The sequence below is a fragment of the Rhagoletis zephyria genome, unplaced genomic scaffold (genome assembly GCF_001687245.7).
Source record: "Rhagoletis zephyria isolate East Lansing unplaced genomic scaffold, Rhagoletis_zephyria_1.1 Rzeph_scaffold_02400, whole genome shotgun sequence".
Classification (NCBI taxonomy): Eukaryota; Metazoa; Arthropoda; class Insecta; order Diptera; family Tephritidae; genus Rhagoletis; species Rhagoletis zephyria.
The window spans coordinates 3,128-25,330 of record NW_016159484.1 but is presented as its reverse complement, the minus strand read 5'-3'; the positions used below and the strand labels follow the sequence as shown (position 1 = coordinate 25,330).

General features: G+C 33.4%; 1 protein-coding gene across 1 annotated transcript in view; it reads right to left on the bottom strand.

Annotated features, from left to right (window-relative positions):
- Window positions 1-14,582, bottom strand: part of TrpA1 (Transient receptor potential cation channel A1) — a 44,571-nt gene extending 29,989 nt beyond the window's left edge. The window contains exons 1-4 of the mRNA XM_017621255.1: window positions 14,577-14,582; window positions 14,195-14,351; window positions 13,998-14,088; window positions 11,404-11,599 (exon numbers count right to left, since the gene is read on the bottom strand). Coding sequence (XP_017476744.1) covers window positions 11,404-11,599; window positions 13,998-14,088; window positions 14,195-14,351; window positions 14,577-14,582 — 450 coding nt within the window. The remainder of the gene's footprint in view (window positions 1-11,403; window positions 11,600-13,997; window positions 14,089-14,194; window positions 14,352-14,576) is intronic.
- Window positions 14,583-22,203: the final 7,621 nt, after the last annotated feature.

The following is a 22,203-nucleotide window of genomic DNA, read 5'->3' as shown; positions in this document are numbered from 1 at the left end:
TGCGCTCGGGTATAAAAATATTTAGAGGTCGCTCAAAGCGCCCAAAGTTCTATATAGAACAATCCTAGGTGGTGAAAGCATTACAATTCCGAATTTACTGTTTTTGGACCACCCCAATGTACATACATACATATTTAGATTTGATCTAGGGGGCTACTAGAGTCCAGATTGGAGCTTCAAAACTATCACATTTGAATACATATGTATGCACAACTCTGGAATACTTGATTTGTAACGTTGACTTGACTTACTTTCTGCTCAAAAAAATAAAAGGCAAATTTTAACTTTTATTTTGGCCTTGAAAAAATAAAAGTATAATTAATCGGTATTATTTGCTCAAAGTGATAAAAGTTAGATTTTTAAAAGTCATGGAGGAATGACAATCTACAATGAGAGCTGGGTTCTAATGACCTTGGAACCTTTGAAAAAGCTACGTATATGCATAATTTTTTATAATATCTTTTTGATGTCAAACTTTTTAAAATAACCTTTATTTTCAGTCTCTGCTTTTGGGCGACCTGAATGTTCGGTGTCGCTTGCGCTGGCACGACTACAACGGAACTCAGTAAAGCACTTTTTAATCATTGGAATTGATGTTGTAGAATACCCGTAGTATTTGTCAAGCCTTTCCTTAGTTTCGGAAATGGATTTTTACCCAAAAAAAAAAATAATGCTTAATCAGCGCACGAAATTCACTTTTTTCCATTTTCGTAAAAAATCAAGAGGTTTTCTGCTTCCAATGGCTGTCAAACACAACCTAATTGGCGCAGCTTGCTCAAAAATTTACAGCAGTGGGCGGGAGAATCGTCATCAAAGGTACTGAGTGGGAAATTCAAAAAGTCACTGACCTCAAATTGCCCTCGTATAAACGCAAGTATAGCCAAAGATCAAGTAATTGAAAGATTTGCATAGGAGCTTGCTAAGTTTACCCTCTTCACTCTCTGGTCATAGTTTAACTGAGGCCAACTTACTTAGTTTGTTGCCAATTATGAACCTTTCACCAATATTTAATGTGAAATGGTATACTAAGAAGCTTGAATGTATACCTTTTCGTTTGTAAATCCAAAAACCCTATGACATTAATCAAAACTATACTAAAGTAACTGCTTTGAGGAATATAAAAAGAATGTTCCAGGTGCTGCGAGTTTTGCTTTAAAGTGTTGACAAATTGCATAAAATTGTTTCCATAATTTCATTAGGCATCCTTATTGCTACATAAAATAACTTTTCTCGTGTATTAAGACAAATAATTTCCTGTTTTTTGCAATGTACATAGCCAAACCTGCAAATCCGTTTAATTTGCTTACTAAAATTTTCAACCCTGTAGTGCCAGCAAAACTTTTACGAATACAAAATACATATTGCACAGAAGTAATGTTGAAGTTGCTTGTAAACATTTAAACATCTTAAAGTTTGATTATGGGAAATTTCATTTGCATTTTAGACAATCACAAAAGGTACGCTTGTAAGCGTAGGACGGAAGAAAGTAATCTTCAAAGGCCACTTGGTAAACAGTAGGTATGTAGTATGTATGTGGTGCAGCAAAAGACAGACAAAAGTTACGCTAGAGTGGAGGTCAGAAGGCATAGAGGAAACAAATAAAATTGCTAAACTTGTGTAGTACTAATGTTATTACTTGTACATTTGTTAGTATACAGTATATATGTTACCAGTCAAACTCTGTAGATCTATCTCAATGCGATAGAATGAACCGGTATATCCAGGGCCAAACTAAGCCCGTTAGGAGAAACCAGTTATTCTAGGCTGCACTAGGCTGAGCGCGGAAACAAATTGGGTTCAATAATACTGGGCAGTCAGACGCAATAAACGTTTTACTCGCTGGTTATATGTAAGTAGTAAAGACAGATGGAATACCTCCTGCGCATTGCAAAACTCAAATTAAGAAAAATGTATCTTGACTCGGTGTTTATAATTGGCACCAGCTAACGGGAAAAAGTAACGACAAGTGTGCTTTGTTGAGAGAAGCTAGAGGGCAAGGCCATTTTTCAATGACCTTCTGCCTAAAGAAAACTTCGTCTGTGGCGGAGGTGCCAGACGTTTCGTGTTACCGATCTGTGACAGTTACCCATGCGGCTACTTCCCTTATGAACAAAGGACAGATTACAGAGTAGACACGACTGTTTAAACAACGTATACATGAACTGGGTGGTTTACATTCAATATTCTATACATTTAGCAAACGCTCGAAAGCTTGTAATGATGAGGCGGTTGCTAGTCTAAAGACAGTTTTACATGGCACTTTAGATAAAGCTGGTCGGGCTCGATCAATCTGTTTTGAAAGAAGGAGCTTGAGGTTGGATTAGCTAAAGGCACGTTGCTCAAGCAGAGGAACACTTGACCATAAGCATTGGTGCTTTGTGATGTTACCACGAACTTTCTCCATTGTTTGCAGGAAAACGTTTGCAGGGGCGGGAGCGGGGGAACGGTTGGCTATGTATATGTAAGAGACCCAGTATTAATACGTATGTATAGTATTTATCTTTGGTATCTTGGAACAGACTCTCAATTAATTGTCTGCTTGTTGGCATATGCAGCATGGGGTTTTGTCTACAACTTACCTTCTAGTAGGGCCGATTTCTGAAATCTTGTTTTGATAGAATGTGTGTGTATAAAAATCTTAAAATCTCCTTAGTTAAACTAAACTACAGAAAACTCGATTGACATTTATACGCGAAATGGTCCCCCGTAAGCTTAAAAAAAATGGGTGCTGGTAAGATGCCCTTGCTTACGAGATGCTAAAATAGAGTGTAGAGTTTTCTGAGGCCGAGTGTTAATATCAATGTTGAGCCCTAAATTCCAGCTAAGCGGTTCTGAAGGCATGGAATTTCGCTCAGCAATAGTTGGGAGGCATCGGGGGGCCGCAAGTAGACATATGCATAACTACATATATATGTTAATGCTAAAATCAAACTTTACCATACTACTTATATCAAAGTTGTAAACACAACTAAAAGCGATTAAATGCCTACATACTTATGTAGCATTGACTAAGTTAAAGTAGAGCCCGATTAAAAGGAGAAAGTGGAATAATAGAATAAATGGCTGAATAGTCTTTTCTTGAACTCAGCCAAAATTGCACAAACTAAGCAAATAAACCAGAAAAAAATGGCCTATAAGAGGAAACTCGAGGCATACATACGACATATGTATGGATATATGTGTGTATATATGCGTATGTATATGCAGATGTACTTATGTATGTATGTACATCTGATTGCACATGCAAGGTTAAGGCTTCGATTTAATTATGTATGCTCTTGAGATAAGTTTGAAATGTTTACAAACCTGGTATATTCACTCATAAACTTTTGCCGGAATACTCAAACTGCGATTTCTGCCTGAGAAGATTAGTAAAGGACCAGTGTATTCCGGTCGAAAAATATTGATTTTAAAGAATTCCATACCACGTCTAGGAAATATTGTTTTTTCCCTACAAAAATTACATGGAAAATTTTGAGCACTTTAAGCGACCTCTTTAAAGAATTTTTGATTTCAAAATAAAAAACAGGGTAAAATTTTTTTCGGTGTAGGACAATTTTAGGGGGTGAGAGTATTAAATTTAATTAATCGCAATAATTTCCATTTCCATCCACAAAATTGACTCAGTTGCCAGCGTAGTAAATATAACTATGTATGTTAAGCTATCTTCTCACACAAAATGTACTTTTCTGAGAAAACCCTGTATTAATTTAAATACGCAATCAATAAAGAAAAAAAAAATCGACTTTATTTTTTTTGTTTGGACCACCCTATTGCACGTGCTTGAATTGAGTTGGCGTGATTCTTTGATTTGTCGAGAAGTTATGTAGCTTAAAATGGATTGGATATCTCCGCGCGATGGCCAAGTTAAATAATAGCTTGAAAAAATAACAAAAGTATGCAAGAATAAAGATGAACAACTTTTTGTCACATTTTTCATAACATGATAATGATGTCTGCAACAAACGTGCCTTTAGGATCTAGCAATAACTATTGCCGAAATGCTTTCACTAAAGTTCGGTATTTCTCACATGATTGAACAGGTCTTCTCATGATTACTGATTTATTAAGTAGTTCACCAAAAACACAGTGCAAAAATATTGTAAAATTCGTTGGCACAGTAGACTACCGCATATTTGATCGGATTTAAAAATCCGACTCTTAATTTTCACATGCTTTACGAAAATCGTTATTTGGATAGACTCCTATCCGAAACATCGCTATATATAACATTGAATATTCAAATATACTTGCATATATACGAATATACTTGACAAACATACATACATATGTTCATATATATGTAGAAGTATGGTGTTATGAATAAAACGATCAAAGTGAAAAGATTCTTCTTCAAAGGTACATTTACATTTGACTTTGTGCTTGTGTTAATAAGAACGGATTATGTATTCAAGTTTGTTTGGGCGATACTATTATTTGGTATTACTTCTGCTTTACTGAAAAAAAAAACGATTCTGTAGTTTGAAGGAAACATAAGGCAAAGAGTGCGCTCTCAATGTAGATATGGAGATATGTATGCACATCTAGTGATAGAACGATACGAGTACCGAGTACAGAATATCGAAACTTTTTCTAAGTACTGAGTAGTATCGGGGACTCGAGATACTGTTTGACAATTACTGATGAGCAAGTATCGCGAATACCAAAAAGTATCGATATGTAAAGAGTTTTTTTCGGCTACATGCAAAAATATTTTAAAGTTATATCAAAAAACTGGTTCCCTCAACTACATAGACAAATTTTCAAAAATTGCCTAATAAAAGAGCCACCGCTCCATCGCATTTTCTAATGCGGAATATATTGATTCGATACGAGAATTTTTGTAAAAATGAACACCAAATTCTTATCCACTTTATTTATTATTTTGTTTAACTTTTACGGTTGCTTTAAAAGTAGTTGGAAATATGAGTATTACCGATACCTTTTGGCAAATATGAGTACCGGCACCGCTTTATCTTTAGAGTATTCTATATGAGTACTATTTAGTATCGATACTTTTCTCAAAAGTTCTATCACTATGCACATCCAAACTTATGACGCCTAAGTATCACACTAGCTGCAGTTTTTTTTTATATTTTTATACGATGATTTCGTTTGATGTCAGTTATTATTAGGGAAGACAAAACTATGCAAATGCATATTATGGCACAGGATTTTTTGGCGAAAAAGCATGAAAATTCATAAAAATGATAATTTTGGTAAAAAGTTAATTAATTTTCCCATAATTTCATCTGACAATACCTTTGCGGAGATAGCCAGGTTCGCAGACGAGGTTTGTTTAATTGACAAAAAGAAAAAGCTGACAAACAACGGAAAGTACCGTTAATTTTTTGTAAACAGTTTTAATATAATCGTAAAAATATTACGATTGCTGTTTTCCAATAAAAATTTTTCGTTTTTAGCCAAAGCTGTTTAACAGTTTCCAGGGACTGGGTTCTGTAACTGTGAGTTTTCAAGTGTACACTGACAATTATTTTGCGATTCAGCAAGTGTGACTGTCAAAATTGTTTACACTTCTCTTCCGAAAACTCACTCAATTTTATTCGGTGTACACTAAATTTTCTGACAGTTACAGGGAGTTTTATTCTGAATATGTTGTAACTGCTCAATATTGGCAACAAAAATATTTTGTGTGAAGCAACACTTCAATAAAACGTTGCAATATTTTCACCTGTACAATTGTCATCTTTTAAATTCTGTCCAACAAAGTATTGTGACAAGGCGAATTTATAGACAGTGGTGTTGATGGCGAATTTAGATTTTGGTCGCGGTACTTACTAATGTCAAATTGATGCGGTTGTTGTAAATAAGGCGAATTCATATTACAACAAACACATTATTTTGGCATAAAGAAGTACCGCGGCGAAAATGTGATGTAGAGCGTTCATTTTCAATGCATATATATACATATATATGCAAGATGTATTAAACAAGGTCTGGTTGACAACTAAGGTCGACTCTCTTTTAAGGTACTATTATTCCAGAAAATATAAACAAACGATTCAAAATTCATTAATTTTTTTTCAATTTCAAATTCAATCAAACTTTCCCAACAAGCATTTCAGTAAACGTTTTTAAAAATAACTTAAATTAAGTTTGCTATAATAAGCGTTAAATAAGCATTTTTAATATTAAGCTTATTAAAAGTTTTTTTCAAATAAACCTTTACTAAGTTTTGAGAGCGAATGTTTATAAACAACTTAAACTTATAAATGAAATGCAAATGCCAACGACATGAAATAGTAAATATAACCATTTTTCAATCGTAAGTGACGTGTTTACGTTTTTTAAAATATATTATTAAAAGAAAAAATTAAATAAAACCGGTAAAAAAAAAATCCAATCCAGGACCCGCTGCGCTAATCGGTGGAGCATTCGAGTCTTCAAATGTTGAGTTCTCCTTATCCTTTCTTAGTTTAACATTCAATTAAAAATGTATTAAATTTTTTTCAGAAAAGTTCATCAATGAGAATGGCGGCGATGAAGCGGAATATATAGCTGCATCGATGTCGTTTTTCCAATTTACCAATAACCGCATGTAATTGAAAGCACGCAACAAGATGTAATAATTAACTTTTTTATGCTTAATTTTTGTATGTTATCGTCAATTTGTCTGCTAAAATGTCTATTCCCTATTTATATTTTCGCGACTGTAGATGAGTCCGCCGAAAATTCGCATTTCGTTTAGTTTCTAGATGTTAAGCAATCTATGTATGAGTTTTTAATGAAATATCTTTAAATAAAGGGTTATAAAAATGTTTATAAAAAGCTTTCTTTTGAAAATTTTTAGTAAGTTTATATTCATACGCTTATAAACAACTTTTTCTGAACCTTTATTATAAGTTTACACTTTTACGCTTATAAAAAGCTTTCTTTTGAACATTTATTACAAGTTTATATTTCTACGCTTATAACCAATGTTCCTTTTCGATTATATTACGCTTACTTTCAAGCGTTTTATAAACAAAAAATCAACGTTTTGTAAGCTTAATGTTTATAATTGAAAACTAAAAAAAAAAAACTTGCTTTAAGTTTATTTTGCTTGTTGGGCAATTGTTAAATACATTTTGTATGTATGTACATACATACATATGTAAAAAAGCTTTTATGCGTTAATCGAACAATTTTTGTTAAACATACATTTTTGGGGCATATATCGAGCTTATTTTTTAATATTTTGGAGTCATTTTAATGATCATATCGTTGCCTTAATAAAGAAATGCCCTACTTAAACATTTTTGTTTCTTTGCAGAGTAGTTATACAAATTTATAAAAAAATCAAGCTCTTCAGCTGCGATTTTCTTCATTACACTACTTTTTAATAAACATAGAAGCTAATTTTTTGATCTAGTAGTTGGTTTTAAATTCGACGAAGTCTTCAGTGGGTAATCTTTTGTCAAAAACCGTTAATGGAAATGCTTAACTTTAGATATAGCTTAATTTTTAATCAAACCTTTATCTATATATAAAGTGAGCTTTAAAGTTATAGGTTACTTGAGAAAACGACCCTAAGAGTGAAAAGTTTAATACACTAATACATATGTACACAAGCAAAAGCTTAAAACTGAGTTGACATATACGTATACACCAGGGTAAACTCAGCAAACGAACCCCTTATTTTAAGACAACTCAAGAGACCATCACCTACTCAGTGATGACCAGTATTTTCAAATATTTGCAGAATACTCACAATGGGATATGCAAATAAGCAGGAAAGACATAATGCTACAAGTACATATGTATGCATATGTAAACTGTATTGCCCCCACACACATATGTACGTATATGTATGGATGTTATTAAATAAGTTAACAATGGGTTGGTTGTGCAGAATTGACCGGTTTTCAAAAACTAAATTGGAAAATACATAAGGATTGACCGCACATGGTTAACATTATTCACGTAGAGCGCACATATATAAATATATGAAAAAAAAGACAATAAACAAAAAAAAAAAAAATTGTGGATTTGGTGTACATCTGGTCAAATGACAAAAATACATACACACAAATAGAAAAAGGGCTATTGATAAAGCTACACAAACAAAGGTGCGTAATTTTACTACACATTTTAATGGGCTGTTTAAATGTGCATGTGTATGAATGCAAATAAATTAGCACATACATATGTATGTATGTATACTGGTGGCAGAAATAATAGACTCGCGTTATATTACTGGTTAATATTTTTATTACAAAAGTTTGGCTAGCTATACAACAAACACCACATACATATATTAACACTTCGAACTTTGTACAAAAATTATAAAAAATTAAACACATTTTTACCAAAATTTCAAACTATTTATTTAAACCAAACCAAAAGAAATATAGCCAAAACCGGTCGAAATAAGCCGAGTCTGTTATTTCTGCCACCAGTGTATGTATGTATGTATCCATGTATGTGCATATCTATGCTTTTACTTGCCTGCAAGAAGACCTCCATCGTTTTGGAGCTGGCATTTTTAGCCGCTTCGTGTATGGGATAATAGCCATTGTTGCAGGGTTTACGGGGACATGCTTCAAATTCGGTTATCTGGAATACACGACAGATATATATACACAACGAATTAAAAGGTGTTCAAATGACGCTACACAATAACAACAACAACAACAACTACGATGGCTTTAAAAGAGTAAACGTGAAATAAAAATAAAAATAGTAACTGGTTAATGAAAGATAAGTTAAAAAATATGTTGAAAAAAAATAGAAATAAGAGATTTTTTTTAAGTTTACGATTTTAAATTGTTTGCCTTTGTCAATGCATACATATGGAAATGTGCATAAAGTAGGGATCTCATGGTTGTGGGTTGAACATAATAAATACTTTTATACACGACCAACCAATGGATTTACATAAAGAAAAAATTAGATTTAAAAAACGCTATACGGGCGCTCAAAATGACGAAGATTAATACTATGTCTGCATTGCGAGATTTACAGGGCAATTCTAGCTAAGATAGTTAAAAATCTTTCGGAATACAAATGAAAGACAGATGGCAAGACAAATAGTTCGAAAGACTTTTGTTAGTCTAGCACAAGAACCTTAGAAGAAAAGCTCTTTCATTCACTACTCGTGGTGAAAAGCTGTTGTGAGATAAAGCACTGTACATCACTTAGCTCGCGTCACTTCCAACAGCCACAATGACCGTGTGGGCAAAGCACAGGCGTGCCAATCGAGATATCCGAGCTCGAGTCCTGGTGCAGCGGAATTTATTTTCTTTTTTAATAATATGTAGTACATATTTTTTTATTTTAATTTAATTTTTAGAAACTTACTTTATATAATTTTTTTTTCTTTTTCAATAAAATTTTGTTTTATTTAGTTCTTTTTTAACGTTGGGTTGTTCTGGTCTTTCTTTCTTTTTAGTTTCATTTAATTTTTAGAAACCTGTTTTTTTGTAATTTTTAAANAAATTTTTAGTTTCATTTAATTTTTAGAAACCTGTTTTTTTGTAATTTTTAAAAAGTTTTTTTGTTTTTAGTTTTATTTTCTTTTACTTTCTAGATTTTATTTTGTAAAAAAGAAAAAGTATTATTTTAATTTCATTACTTTTTAGAAATTTATTTTGTTTATTTTTCTTTTTTTAGTTTTGACTTGTTATACGTTTTTTAATTTTTATTTCATTTAATTTTTAAAATCCCATTCAATTTTCTAAATTTTTTTTCGTCTTTTTTATTAAAAATATTTTGAATTCAATTTAATTTCATATACTATTTCCTTCCTTTTTGATTAAATTTATTTTTTTTTCTAATTTAATTTTATTTATTTATTTTCATTGTTTTAATATGTTTTTGAAATTTAATTTAACCTAATTTTTAAAAACTTATTTCTAAAAGGCGAACAGCATAACGGTAAATCGTCCACTTTTTCTTTAATAAGCGCGTCGATTTTATCTTGCTGCTCCTCGATTTTATCCTCTCTCTCTATTTGACTTCCGCGTTATCTTTGACAAAATTTTCCTTAAGCTGCGTGGTATACACATACATCCAGCTGCGATGACATATTAGTTTTCTGCAGCCTCTCTGACAATTGCTTTGACACCTGCGCTGACACTGTTGACGGCATATGTCACTAAAGCGCTTGCATCCGGCATGAAATTGCAGCCACTAACGTACTCATATCAATACGAGTAGAAGAACAAATAGACTTTACTTGATGACTGCTGCATATCCCTTGATGAAGAAGCAGCCTCTTCCAGCTCTTCATCTTTCCTCGTCCTCAACAACGTTCTTGTAGCCGTGATTGTAGCTCCACTTAGTTTAATCCTCGCTTTGATAATTACTTTTTGAGAGGCAGTCTCGTCAAATTATACAGCATCGTCAATTCAAAAACTTTCTCCCATTGGATTCATTTAACAATCATCTTTTGACACCAATTGTTACAATTATCTTTGAATAAATGGCTGAATCCCTAAATCTATTAGGTCCGTTTCACTTGATTGTTAAATAAACTCTCGCTTGGTATCCAGTACAAATAGTTTTGTTGTACAGCCAATACTTCTACAATACTTGTTCAGGCAGTTGATCTCTGTAACTCGTACTTCCACCCCAAGTAGTAATTCGCAACTGAACTTTCTGTGCGCTCTAGCAACGTCTTTATATACACGCGTTCGCACTCATGACAACTCTAGAAGGTTCTTATTGAAAGTGATCGAACATTTCATTTGAATTTTCTCGGCTTCGAAGCTTCAATAAATACAATTTGTTGGGTGTGACAATCTCATATTCCCACGACATTAGTCAAATGACATTAATATTTTGAACATACAGTTGCCTACTACTACTACTTTCTTATGTTAGTTTAAATTATGGATTTTAATTAAAAGTATTGGTTTAAAAATCTACTACAAATAAGAAGCTAATAATAATAAAGGATCCAAATATCGCTTCTTTTTAACAAAAATGCCGGGATTGTACTCTATGTGCATTCCTAGTGCCTTTCTGTATTCCAATGTCTGTCCATCTGTATTTATAAAATTCAACGTTAACAAACGTCAAATACTTGAAAATTTAAAAGTCAGATATATCCATTTGTGACTGTGGAGATGATTGGCATATGAATTGAATTTATTAAATCTTAATACATAGGTAAATCTCGCAATGGAGACATAGAATAAGTACCTTACGGCTAATGTACCTATTATAGCAAAANATGGAGATGATTGGCATATGAATTGAATTTATTAAATCTTAATAGGTAAATCTCGCATTGGAGACATAGAATAAGTACCTTACGGCTAATGTACCTATTATAGCAAAAGGGTTTGTGTGTGCATAATTATGTGGGTTTGTGGGTTTGTGGGTTTTTTACATATTTACATGTGCACTACATATATTCACTTACAAAACGTTCTCATGTTTGTTCATGCTTACACTCACCAATATCCTAGCGCACTCCTCATGATCATAAATGGCGGCCAAATGCAGTGCTGTGCGTCCATGCTCACCACCCTGTTGTATATCGATTACTTTACGGTAATTACCCATTACCCGTAGCGCATGTACCTTATTCAATTCGGTTGCCAAATGTACCGGGGCTTGCTTCTTCTCGTTGAGTAAACTAGTATCGACGGGACTGTGATGATAATATGGAATTTATTAGAGTCGTATGCATACAGTGGCGGAAATTTTTTTAAAGTTTGGCTTTTTGATTTTGTTTTTTTTTATTGTTCTTCGTGTTTTTTGTAGACAAAAATCACGTAAGTAAACTTTGTACAAAAAATAGGAAAATTAAACAAAGTTTCATCAAAATTTAAACTTTTTAACCAGAATTGTAAGAGTTGTAAGGAGCAAAAGAAATCTGCCGATTTTTGATAATTTTTTTGCTGGCGTTGTTCGCATTTTTTCCTATATAAAAAATGTTCGAAGATACTTTGTATAGAAGAAAATGCGTAAAACCGTCAGAAAAAAAACTTATAAACTATAAAATTGCTTACCCAATTTTTACTGAAAATTCTGGTAAAAAGTTTGAAGTTTTAATGAAACTTTAAATAAAAAACGGAAAACCGTCAAAACTTTTTAAAATGTCGCGGCTCTGTTTATTTTTCCGCCCCTTTTCAAACGTAAATTAATGAGGTATTGAAAAAATATATGTTTTATCAAAAAATTGAATGAGAATTCGAAAATTTATATTTGTTTCGTCAGTAAAGGGATTTGTAAGCAGGAAATTTCAGCATCTCCAAAGTAGAGTTAAAATTGCTACTGAAATTCGCAAAAAGCGTTGACATTCTTTGTGATGTCTACTTTAACGCGTAAAAACGAGCCCAACTAGCAACGCTAAGGACCTATGGCTCTATGTGCGGCTCAACGCCGGCTAGATTATATTCACTAGAACAATTTTGCTTCATTTAATGCGCCGAGAGGATGTAGGGCGGATACCAGACCAGAAAGATGGCCGGACTAATTCAAAATGGCGTGAAAAACGTTCGTGCCTTCAAATAATTCTCCTAAATGTATGTTAATAGCTACTTAAATGAATGCGTATAGCAGAACAAGAAAAACTGCGACTTCTGGGGACTTTTTTCTATTTCTAAAGTGAGTACCTAACCCAGTAACCCCAAGGTATGTTCCACTTTCTTAAAGAATCCCAAAGTCACCTGTGATCATTATAGCTTTGAATGAATTAATCTTTGTCTAGCCAAGGCGGACAGTCAAAAAAGAAATTTCATCGTCCTGCAGAGACCGAATTCGGGCTTTCCGATAATACCTATTTGGTGCCTGGCCTATTTGGTGAGTAGCCTGATATTATTTTTATTGTATAGAACAATATCTAATCTATTTAAAAGCTAGCCAGTACCTACTGCGTTCAGAATATACCAACTCAGTCGTTTTTTTAAACCCTTTTCCAGGTTTAATTAATAATAGTACATTGATGGGGTATAACTTCCACGTATGTACATTATGTGAGATGCGAATGCAGATCAGGAGCAGCAAACTCTTCACTTTGTCTAATGACAGCACTGAACGTCTGGCGGGCTGTGACCATAGACCGGGTCAGAGAGAGAGTTCTAAGTTCGGCATATTTTCACATGGAGTTGACGTCTCATACGGCTTTGTTGAGAATGCGAGTGCTCCCAGTCCCTTCGGATATGCAAAAATACTAGCGATTGACGTACATAAGTGCTTTCTCTGATTCCTTCTCCACACAATGTTCTTTGTTTTTGAAAAAAAGGTACAAAATCAAATGTACGGAAATGGCGAAATAAATGAGTTATTTTAAAGCTTTTTATATGGAGAATTCAGGACAAATAGTCTCGTTGGATAGACCTTCAAATACTATTTTTACTACATTCTCCATCTAGGTACTCGCTATCTCTTCCCGTTCTCGAGATCTTAGTTTTAGTCCCTTCTTTCACAAAGAGTACACAGTATGCCATGGCAATTTAAGTGCAGGTCCAATGTTGGGAAAGAGCAATGCCACTTTGGTGAAACCTCCAACTTGGCACTCTTTGGAAATGCTTGTGGGATAGTATTGGGATCTGCTATGGAATTATAAGAAAGCTCTACGGATAAAAAGGAGAAGTTCGTGCGAGAACTTTAACGAGATTATAAACTTAAGAAAGTTCCTGTCCAAGGGCTCTATACTGAACAACTCTCAAAAAACTTACGGTAAATTGTAAAACACGACACTAAGATATACTGCCAATAGGCCATTTACGTGCGGATAAGTACGCAGAATATTCAGTTAACTTTGGTGACTCCAATAGAGAGGCGAATCATTACATTCAAAATGTATTTCTAAGTTAGAACTTGTTTTTGCGAAGGGAAGTAGAAACTGTCACTGACAAACCTTTATTAGATGGATATGCACATAATTTCCGTTTAACAAAGTATTTAAGCTATGTTAGAAAACATGCATTTTTGCAAGCGATTAATATTAACTCGCAAAGTTCGCACTCTTTAGGTGTATTCCAACAGTCCGAAATATTTTATTTATTTTTTCTAAAAAGGTTATAATTTCTTTTTAAACTTACAGGGATAGCAAATAACTAAGCGCTTCATACGAATCGTTCTCGACTGCCGCATGTAGTGGAGTATTTCCTGCATTATCCTTTGCGTTAAAATCTGCAAGAAAATAAAAAATATTGCAATTAAATAAAATGAAAATTTGTCGCACAAGCTACTCCACATAAATTAGTAGAATTATGAACGTGGTAGTTAATCAACTTACTTCCATGCTGATCATTTATGTATCGCAATATATTCACACGATTTCGTGCTGCTGCTTGATGCGCAGCTGTTCGTCCCTTGCCATCTTTTATAGACAAACGACCATTATCCGCTTGATATAGACGCTTAAACTCATCCAAATTTCCTGATTCTGCCGCCTGTGAAAAATGAGAAGACACACCGATAATCAACAACGAAACAACATTTAAGAAATACATAAAATATATAAAATTTTTTAGAAGCTCGATACTAATACTATATGTACTTATACATCTTATCTAAATGAATTGGTAACAGGTAAAACTAAAACCCTCAAGTAAATTTCTGAGTAAAGATTTTGAGTAAGCCTTGCCAGCGAATAAAATGTCAACAAATCCGGTAACCTGCATTAATTACTTTCCACGTAATATTTGCATGTTCATGAATGAATACATTTACTGCAGGACACCGGAGCGTATGCGCAACCTTTTTAAGTTGCCCGCAGAATAACTAATGTTGGGTTATTTATTCTGTGAGATGCCTTATGGTGGCATACCAAAAGTGTGTAAGCGAGTATATAGCGACCACAAATTAAATGTGGTCATTTTTATACGATGGGCTCCAATTTAGCTTAAATTTTACACATAGGAAAATTTCCTGGCTGTTTTGTTATTTAAAACTCAGTATTGAAAACAGCACTACTCCTAAGATAAGTTGAGATATTTAACTCTTAAAAATGCTTGGCTAATCACGCTGGGTTTAAGGATATAGTTATACATTATGAAATTATAAACAAATTCGTTGACTTCTGTTTAAGAAATTTTTTTATTAACTTCAAAGTCCATTTCCATCAGATGAAGTATGAATGAAATGTTTATTAGTATACCTTTATTAAGACTAACTTTACACAAACTGATGTGTATATGTATGTGCATCATTTTGCTGCAGCAGCAGCCTTGAAATTTATATTACTTAAATGATGTCCAATTAAGTTGCGTTATGCATTTTTTGCTTCTAATTTTTCATTTAAGCATTCCCTAGCTATTCTAGCTCTGGTGATAGCCAAATGTATGTATACAGCAGCAGCTCAATTATTTTAACTAATTCAGACAAGCGGGGGGTTCACTATTTCTACATATTTGTTCACATAATAGAAACAAAAAATTTAATAAAAATAAGAGACTAGTGCACGACTATGTATTTGGTAACTATTTTTGGTATCTAGTTCTGCACCAATTCGAGATTAGTTCAGGACTATTTCATGTACATTTTGGAATTAGTTCGGGATCATTGTGGGGCTAGTTCAGGGTAATTTCAGAAATAGTTCAGCACTAGTCAGGACCATTTCGAGACTAGTGCGGGATGAATTTGGGACGATTTCGAGACCTGTTCAGGACTATTTGAGGACCAAATGGTTCTGAACCATCAGAGACTAGCTCACGACGATTTCGCGACTAGTCCACGACTATTACTGGAATATTTGAGACGAGCTTGGAAACATTTTGAGACTAGCAAGGGGCCATTTTGGGAATGTTTCAAGACTTGTTCGATATTCCTTTGGGACAAGTTTGCGACTTTTTCAAAACCACTTCAGGACCATTGTGGAACTAGTGCTGGATCACATCGGCGTAGTTCGAAACTAGCCACAAAATGATCCTGAAATAGTCTTGAACTATTATTTTCGAAGTGTTTATGAAATAGTTGAGTACTGGTCTCGACAAAATTAATAAAATGAGATGTAATTAATGTTTAATTTCGAACCCAACAAAGCCGTGCATAGATGTTTACACATAAAGTTTCCTGAGCACCTAGTACTAGGCTTTTTTTTAAATCGTACCCGCCGTGGATTCGGCAATGTCATACTTGTTTAAAAGTGACTACTTGCTACTTCACATTTCTCGAACAAAATTAAAACTTTGAATTCATTGCGAGCTATGCAAGTGAATCTGCTCCTTCCAAAACAATGCTGGAAAACTGCAGAAATTATTACGGAATAAAATATGTACATATATTCGCTTTGATAATTTCGAGGACGAACACCAATCGATCTGACTCCAGCATCTAGTATAATTTTAATACACCTCACATTAAAAAATCGCTCCGAATCGCTTACTTCGGAGAAGAACACCCTTCGGAAATAAATTCCTGGAAAAACCGTTTGTTCACATAACCGAGATAGGGTTTTTCACTTTTAAGAACCTCAGGGTTTTTTTCATTTCAACGAGAGTGTACTACCGCTACTGTACTATGCATACATACATATGCGCATACATTCTACATGTTTTACTTTTTCTAACGCAATTCAGCTCATTTAATTTCCGTATGTAGGATAGGGAAAAATTTCATTAACATTCATTATATTAGTAACCATAATTTCAAAGTTATAAATATGTACATACATATACTTGTAACATTTGGATGGCGAAAGTAAATACACACACATGTGTACATATTAGAGATGCCAATGCCGGAATTCCGGGATCCCGGTACTTTTCAGGTCCCGGAATCCCGGAATTAGCTTGCTGTTAACCCCGGAAAACTTGCTTTCATAAAATATGATTACAATAAAAGTTTTTAAATTTTCAAGAAACTTGTTTTAATTTACCTAAAGTACATTATGGTGTAAATTGATTTTAATTGAAAACTGCAGCATTAATTTATATGGTGTCATAGCCATTGCACGAAAGCTTAAGGTAAAATTTATTGTATAATGGAAACTGAAAGAAAAAAATCATTTTTCACTTAAATTGCTTGTGTGAAACCGGAAGTGAGTTATTTCTTTACATACAAAGGGTTCGAACAACTTGTACTGCAGAAAGAAATGCAAGAAAACCTTCTACTGAACAATTTTCAAAAATTAACTGAAACTAGCTACTCCTTATTATATTAATAATCGAATCGGCTTACGAAATTCTCTTCTTTAATTTATTATATTTAATCGGATTATTAAAAAAAAGGATATCATTATTAAATTCATTTTTGCGAGCGAAATTTTTCAATATTTTTTTTTTTTGTGACCGACAACGAAATTGCTCGTGCGGGACCGAAAGGAAAAAATAACATTCGTTATATTTGACACAGTCTTTACATATATACTATACATAGTAAATATATGCATATATACAAATAACTCATCACTAGGTTATCTATGTCCAACATTTACTCGAATATAAATTTTCCCTTTTTTGCCCTGCTAAAAGTTATAAGTGTGATAACATTGCCAATTTAACAACCACTGTTTGCTCCTCACGAAACCGATTGCGAAGCAAAGCCCAGAAGAATCGCACTAAAAGTAATAAATAGTAGCAAAAGGTATGACCGCTGTGTCTGAGAGGTTATTGGTGCGTACTACCCTACGCAGGACCTGCGCTCGATCCCTGGTCCGCGCAACATATAAGTTAGAAAAAGTTTTTTCTCGGCATGCGATGGCCGACCTCCGATTGTATTTCTGCGATGAAAAGGCTTCTCATAAAATTCATTTGCGGTTCGTCGGCGGCGTAAACCTATAGGCCCTCCATTTGTGTAACAACATCAAGACACGCACCACAAATATGAGGAGATGCTTTGCAAAGTTGTAAGCGCCAAAAAACCATTTTTTTACTAAGTAGTATTGAAATTGTCTTGTGTAAAATAATTAACAGCAATGCTTTATTATTTATTTACTTAAAGTAAATACATATTTCTTTTGATTCGGGTCGTGCTGGACCGTGCCTCAGTGAGTTTTTTCTTCGTGCGTGTTTTGGAATATGTGTTCTTCATTCCTACATACATATTAAGATATGTAAGCATATACTAGAGTTATTGTCAAGCCATGTCATCGGTCACTTAATATCCTTTATATATACTCGTTCATCTCTTCTGCATCTAGATGCACGCTTGGCTTATTGGCTATTTGTCAGCTGTTGGTGAAAGCTTGTGCTTGTGGTAAATTAGAAAAAAACACACCGAGCGGTTAAATGCAACTGCAAATATTTATCTAGCCACAAACACATACTTACATATGTATATTCATATGCACAACTACTTATAAATATATGTATGTACTTATGTAAATAGTACGTAGTGAACGTATTCACATTAGGATGAGTTGTTTCCCATTAAAAATACAGCTTTGAAAGGTTTATATTTTTAGAAAGCGCATTGTGTATGCAAAATTATAGTCGGCATTCGAGTACTTAGCCCCCCGATAAACTTCCTCTTTGGCAGCGTTGAGAGGAATTTTGTGTCTTTTACAGTAGATTAATGCTCATAGGACTTATTTTGGTGCCTGTAAAGATGAGACCGGAAATCTAATAACTGATGTACAAATCATACTTGATATATGGAACGAACACCTTTCGATATTTTTAAAAGCCACTACCACTTGTGAAATAAGAGTACACACTCTAGAACTATTGAAAAGCTAATCGGAACCGATTTATTTTTATTTCTTTTAAAATATTCAACCTTTTCTCAGGAACTCCAAAGGCAGTGTCACACGATTGGTACATTTGTACAGATTTGTACATTTTTTATGTCGGGCTATTGGTAAAAAATAAAAAAATTGGGACGGATGTTTTTTTTTGTAGTTACACGATTGGTACAATACAGCGAACTTATATTGAAAAATTTGAGCAAATTGTTATTCGTGATTGGAATAGGGAAAAATATTTGTGTAATCACATGATTGGGATACGATTTGCAACAAATTTTGGGCAAATGCATAATCGTGTGACACTGCCCTAAAACTAATTTTTGCCTAAAGATTTTTTATTTATCCGCCATTGAATTTTCTGGCATTATCTGGCGGTTTTGGTGGACCTAAAAATTACAGTTAATATGGAAAAATTGTTAAATAAATAATTGCGTATTATTATTGGGAATCTCCTGAAAAAAAATAAAGTTTTCGGAACGAATTATATTGCTTTTCAAGAATTATATACCACTTATCCGAAAAGTTGTTTTTTTCCCAATATAAAATACATGGAAAACTTTGAGCGCTTTGAGCAACCTCTAAATATTTTTTGATTTCAAAATAAAAAAGAGGCGTATATTTTTTCCGGTATAGAACAATCCTAGGGGGTTAGAGCATACAAATTCCGACTTTACTTTTTCACATGCATTTTTGGACCACCCTTATTTATATACATATGTGTGCATGCAGACGAAAGTATACGTGCAATAGAAATTGACCGAAGCAGTTAAAAATGAGTTGCATTTATTCTTGTGATATCGTGAAATGTGTTAGTGAAAATTGCAATAAAAACTACAACATTGAGAGATGGACGAATGAATATCTTAATGGCAAGTGCAATCAACACATTTCGTAAGCACATATGTACATACATATGTATTTATAAGACATTTTTCCCCACATATATACAGTGTATACATATGTGTGTAAATATATAATATTTATGCATGTATGTATGTATGTACGACAATACATTGGTATGAGTTTTAAAATAAGTTTGTGAGGCTACTTAAAATTGTCAGCAGCAGCTGCATCCAAGTTGAGCTCACAGTAACGGACAGTTTGCTGGCTACATAGCCCGAGTGACATTTTTATGTAAACTTACATTATATGAGCCGTTTATTTTGAAAGTGGCATAAGTTATTTTTACTTATCGTGCTTAAATGGCTGGTTTTTTTCTAACTGAATGCATCTGTAAATCGTTCTACCGTCATACTTTTAAACAAATGGCAACACCTTTAACCTTTAGCATATGAAGTTGAACGAATAACACACGCTTTCAGATACTGAAGCCCAACGGCATGAAATGACTTTTTCCACTTTCAAAATAAATGGCTCATAAAATTGTTATTTTCATATAATACGAATATATGTACATATGTATGTATGTATGAACTTATTTATCATAGAGGTCAAAAAAGTTTCCTGTTTGTGAAATGATAAATTGAAAGCTGGCGAAAATCTGAACTGAAATGCTATAGGATTCGAAAAAAATTGTAACTTTGGGCAGGAAATGCCAAGATTCTAAAGCTTTGAAGGCCACCGCATTAGATTTTAAAAATTTTAGTCAAGCATTATTTTTTTTTAATCCTTTTACTTTCCTAGTATATTTTGCAGACAACCATGTACATATGTTGTATGTATATAAGTCCACGTCAAAAACCAACAACCACATGATCAAATTTAAATAGCACTGGAATAGCTGCGCTTGATTGTAGTTGGCTTAACAAATGAAAAAGTGGAATAAAGCAACAAGAATTAACAGGGCGAACTTAGCACAGTGCGTAGAACAACAGGCTGAGTCAGCTGGGGTCGTTGGATCGAATCCCACTGAAAGAAGTCTGATGAGGAAAGTTGGTGATTTCCAAAATAGCTATCACTTCTACTATTTTCTCAAATTATTGTTTCTTTTCCACAATAGTTTTTCATTAAAAACGGCCTCAAGCTCAATAAAAATTGTTGAATATAATTGTTATAAGGCCATAAAATAACAAAAACCAAGAAAAGGATAAAAGTCAATCAATAATTATTATATTAAGATAAAAATATTTCGAGTCATCTATAATTATTATTCAAGGACTTATGTTGTAAAAGGCCTTTCATAATAATTATCAGAGAGATAAATATTTTTAAGTCTTCAAAGACTTTTACTTTGCGACTTATATTATATAAGTCCTTTGATTATAATTATCATTGAGATAAATATTTTTAGGTCTTCAAAGACATTTATTTTGACACTTATATTATAAAAATCGTTTCATAATAATTATGAGTGCAAAAAAATTTTTTAAGGACGATTACGGGATTAATTGGACACCAGCTCGGGGCTAGTTGGGGACTATTTTAGGACTATATGGGGAGTAGTTTGAGTTAGTTTGAGCCCAGTTCCGGATTATATTAAATAGTTTCATTATAGTCCCCAACTGGTCCTAAACTACGCCCCAACTAGTTCCAAACTCTTTCCGAATTGATCCTCAACTGGTCCCGAACTAATCCCGAAATGGCCCTGAACAAGCCCCGTCCTGTAAGACTTAAACTAATTAATTATTATGAAAAGACTTTTGCAAAAAAGGTCTCAAAATAAAAGTCTTTGAAAGATTAAAAATATTTATCTCAATTATAATTATTATTACAAGACTTTTATAATATAAATCTCAAAATAAAAGTCTTTGAAGACGTAAAAATATTTATCTCGCTAATAAATATTATGAAAAGACTTTTATTATACAAGTCTTAAAATAATAGTTATCGATGACTTAAAAAATTTTTCGCACACATAATTATTATCAAAAGACTTTTATAATTCTTACAATAATTTAAATGACTTTTTTAAAACTGCACCATGAAATAATTATTATTCTGGGTCTCTGCATCAAAGTAGTTAGTCATAAAAAAAGTCTTCTCTATTTTCCTATCTACGATTGGACCTTTCGTTTTCTGCAAGTACTTATTCCTTTTTATAATAGTAATGCTAGTTCTAGTAACGGGTGATTTTTTTGAGGTTAGGATTTTCATGCATTAGTATTTGACAGATCACGTGGGATTTCAGACATGGTGTCAAAGAGAAAGATGCTCAGTATGCTTTGACATTTCATCATGAATAGACTTACTAACGAGCAACGCTTGCAAATCATTGAATTTTATTACCAAAATCAGTGTTCGGTTCGAAATGTGTTTCGCAAACCCAATTGCTGCGAACGGCGACGAATCGACATTTCACGGTCTTCAGCAACACTCTCAGAAACAGACGCAATATTCTCTTCTGTACGCACTGTACGCATTCGTGTGGTTGGTTTAATGTCCAATAAAGTAAACTGAGTGCGAAACTTGGTCACAATCGCATTAATTGTTTGCTCACTTGGTCGATTATGTAGACCATAAATCGGACGTAAAGCGAACCGAACACTGATTTTGGTAATAAAATTCAATGATTTGCAAGCGTTGCTCGTTAGTAAGTCTATTCATGATGAAATGTCAAAGCATACTGAGCATCTTTCTCTTTGACACCATGTCTGAAATCCCACGTGATCTGTCAAATACTAATGCATGAAAATCCTAACCTCAAAAAAATCACCCGT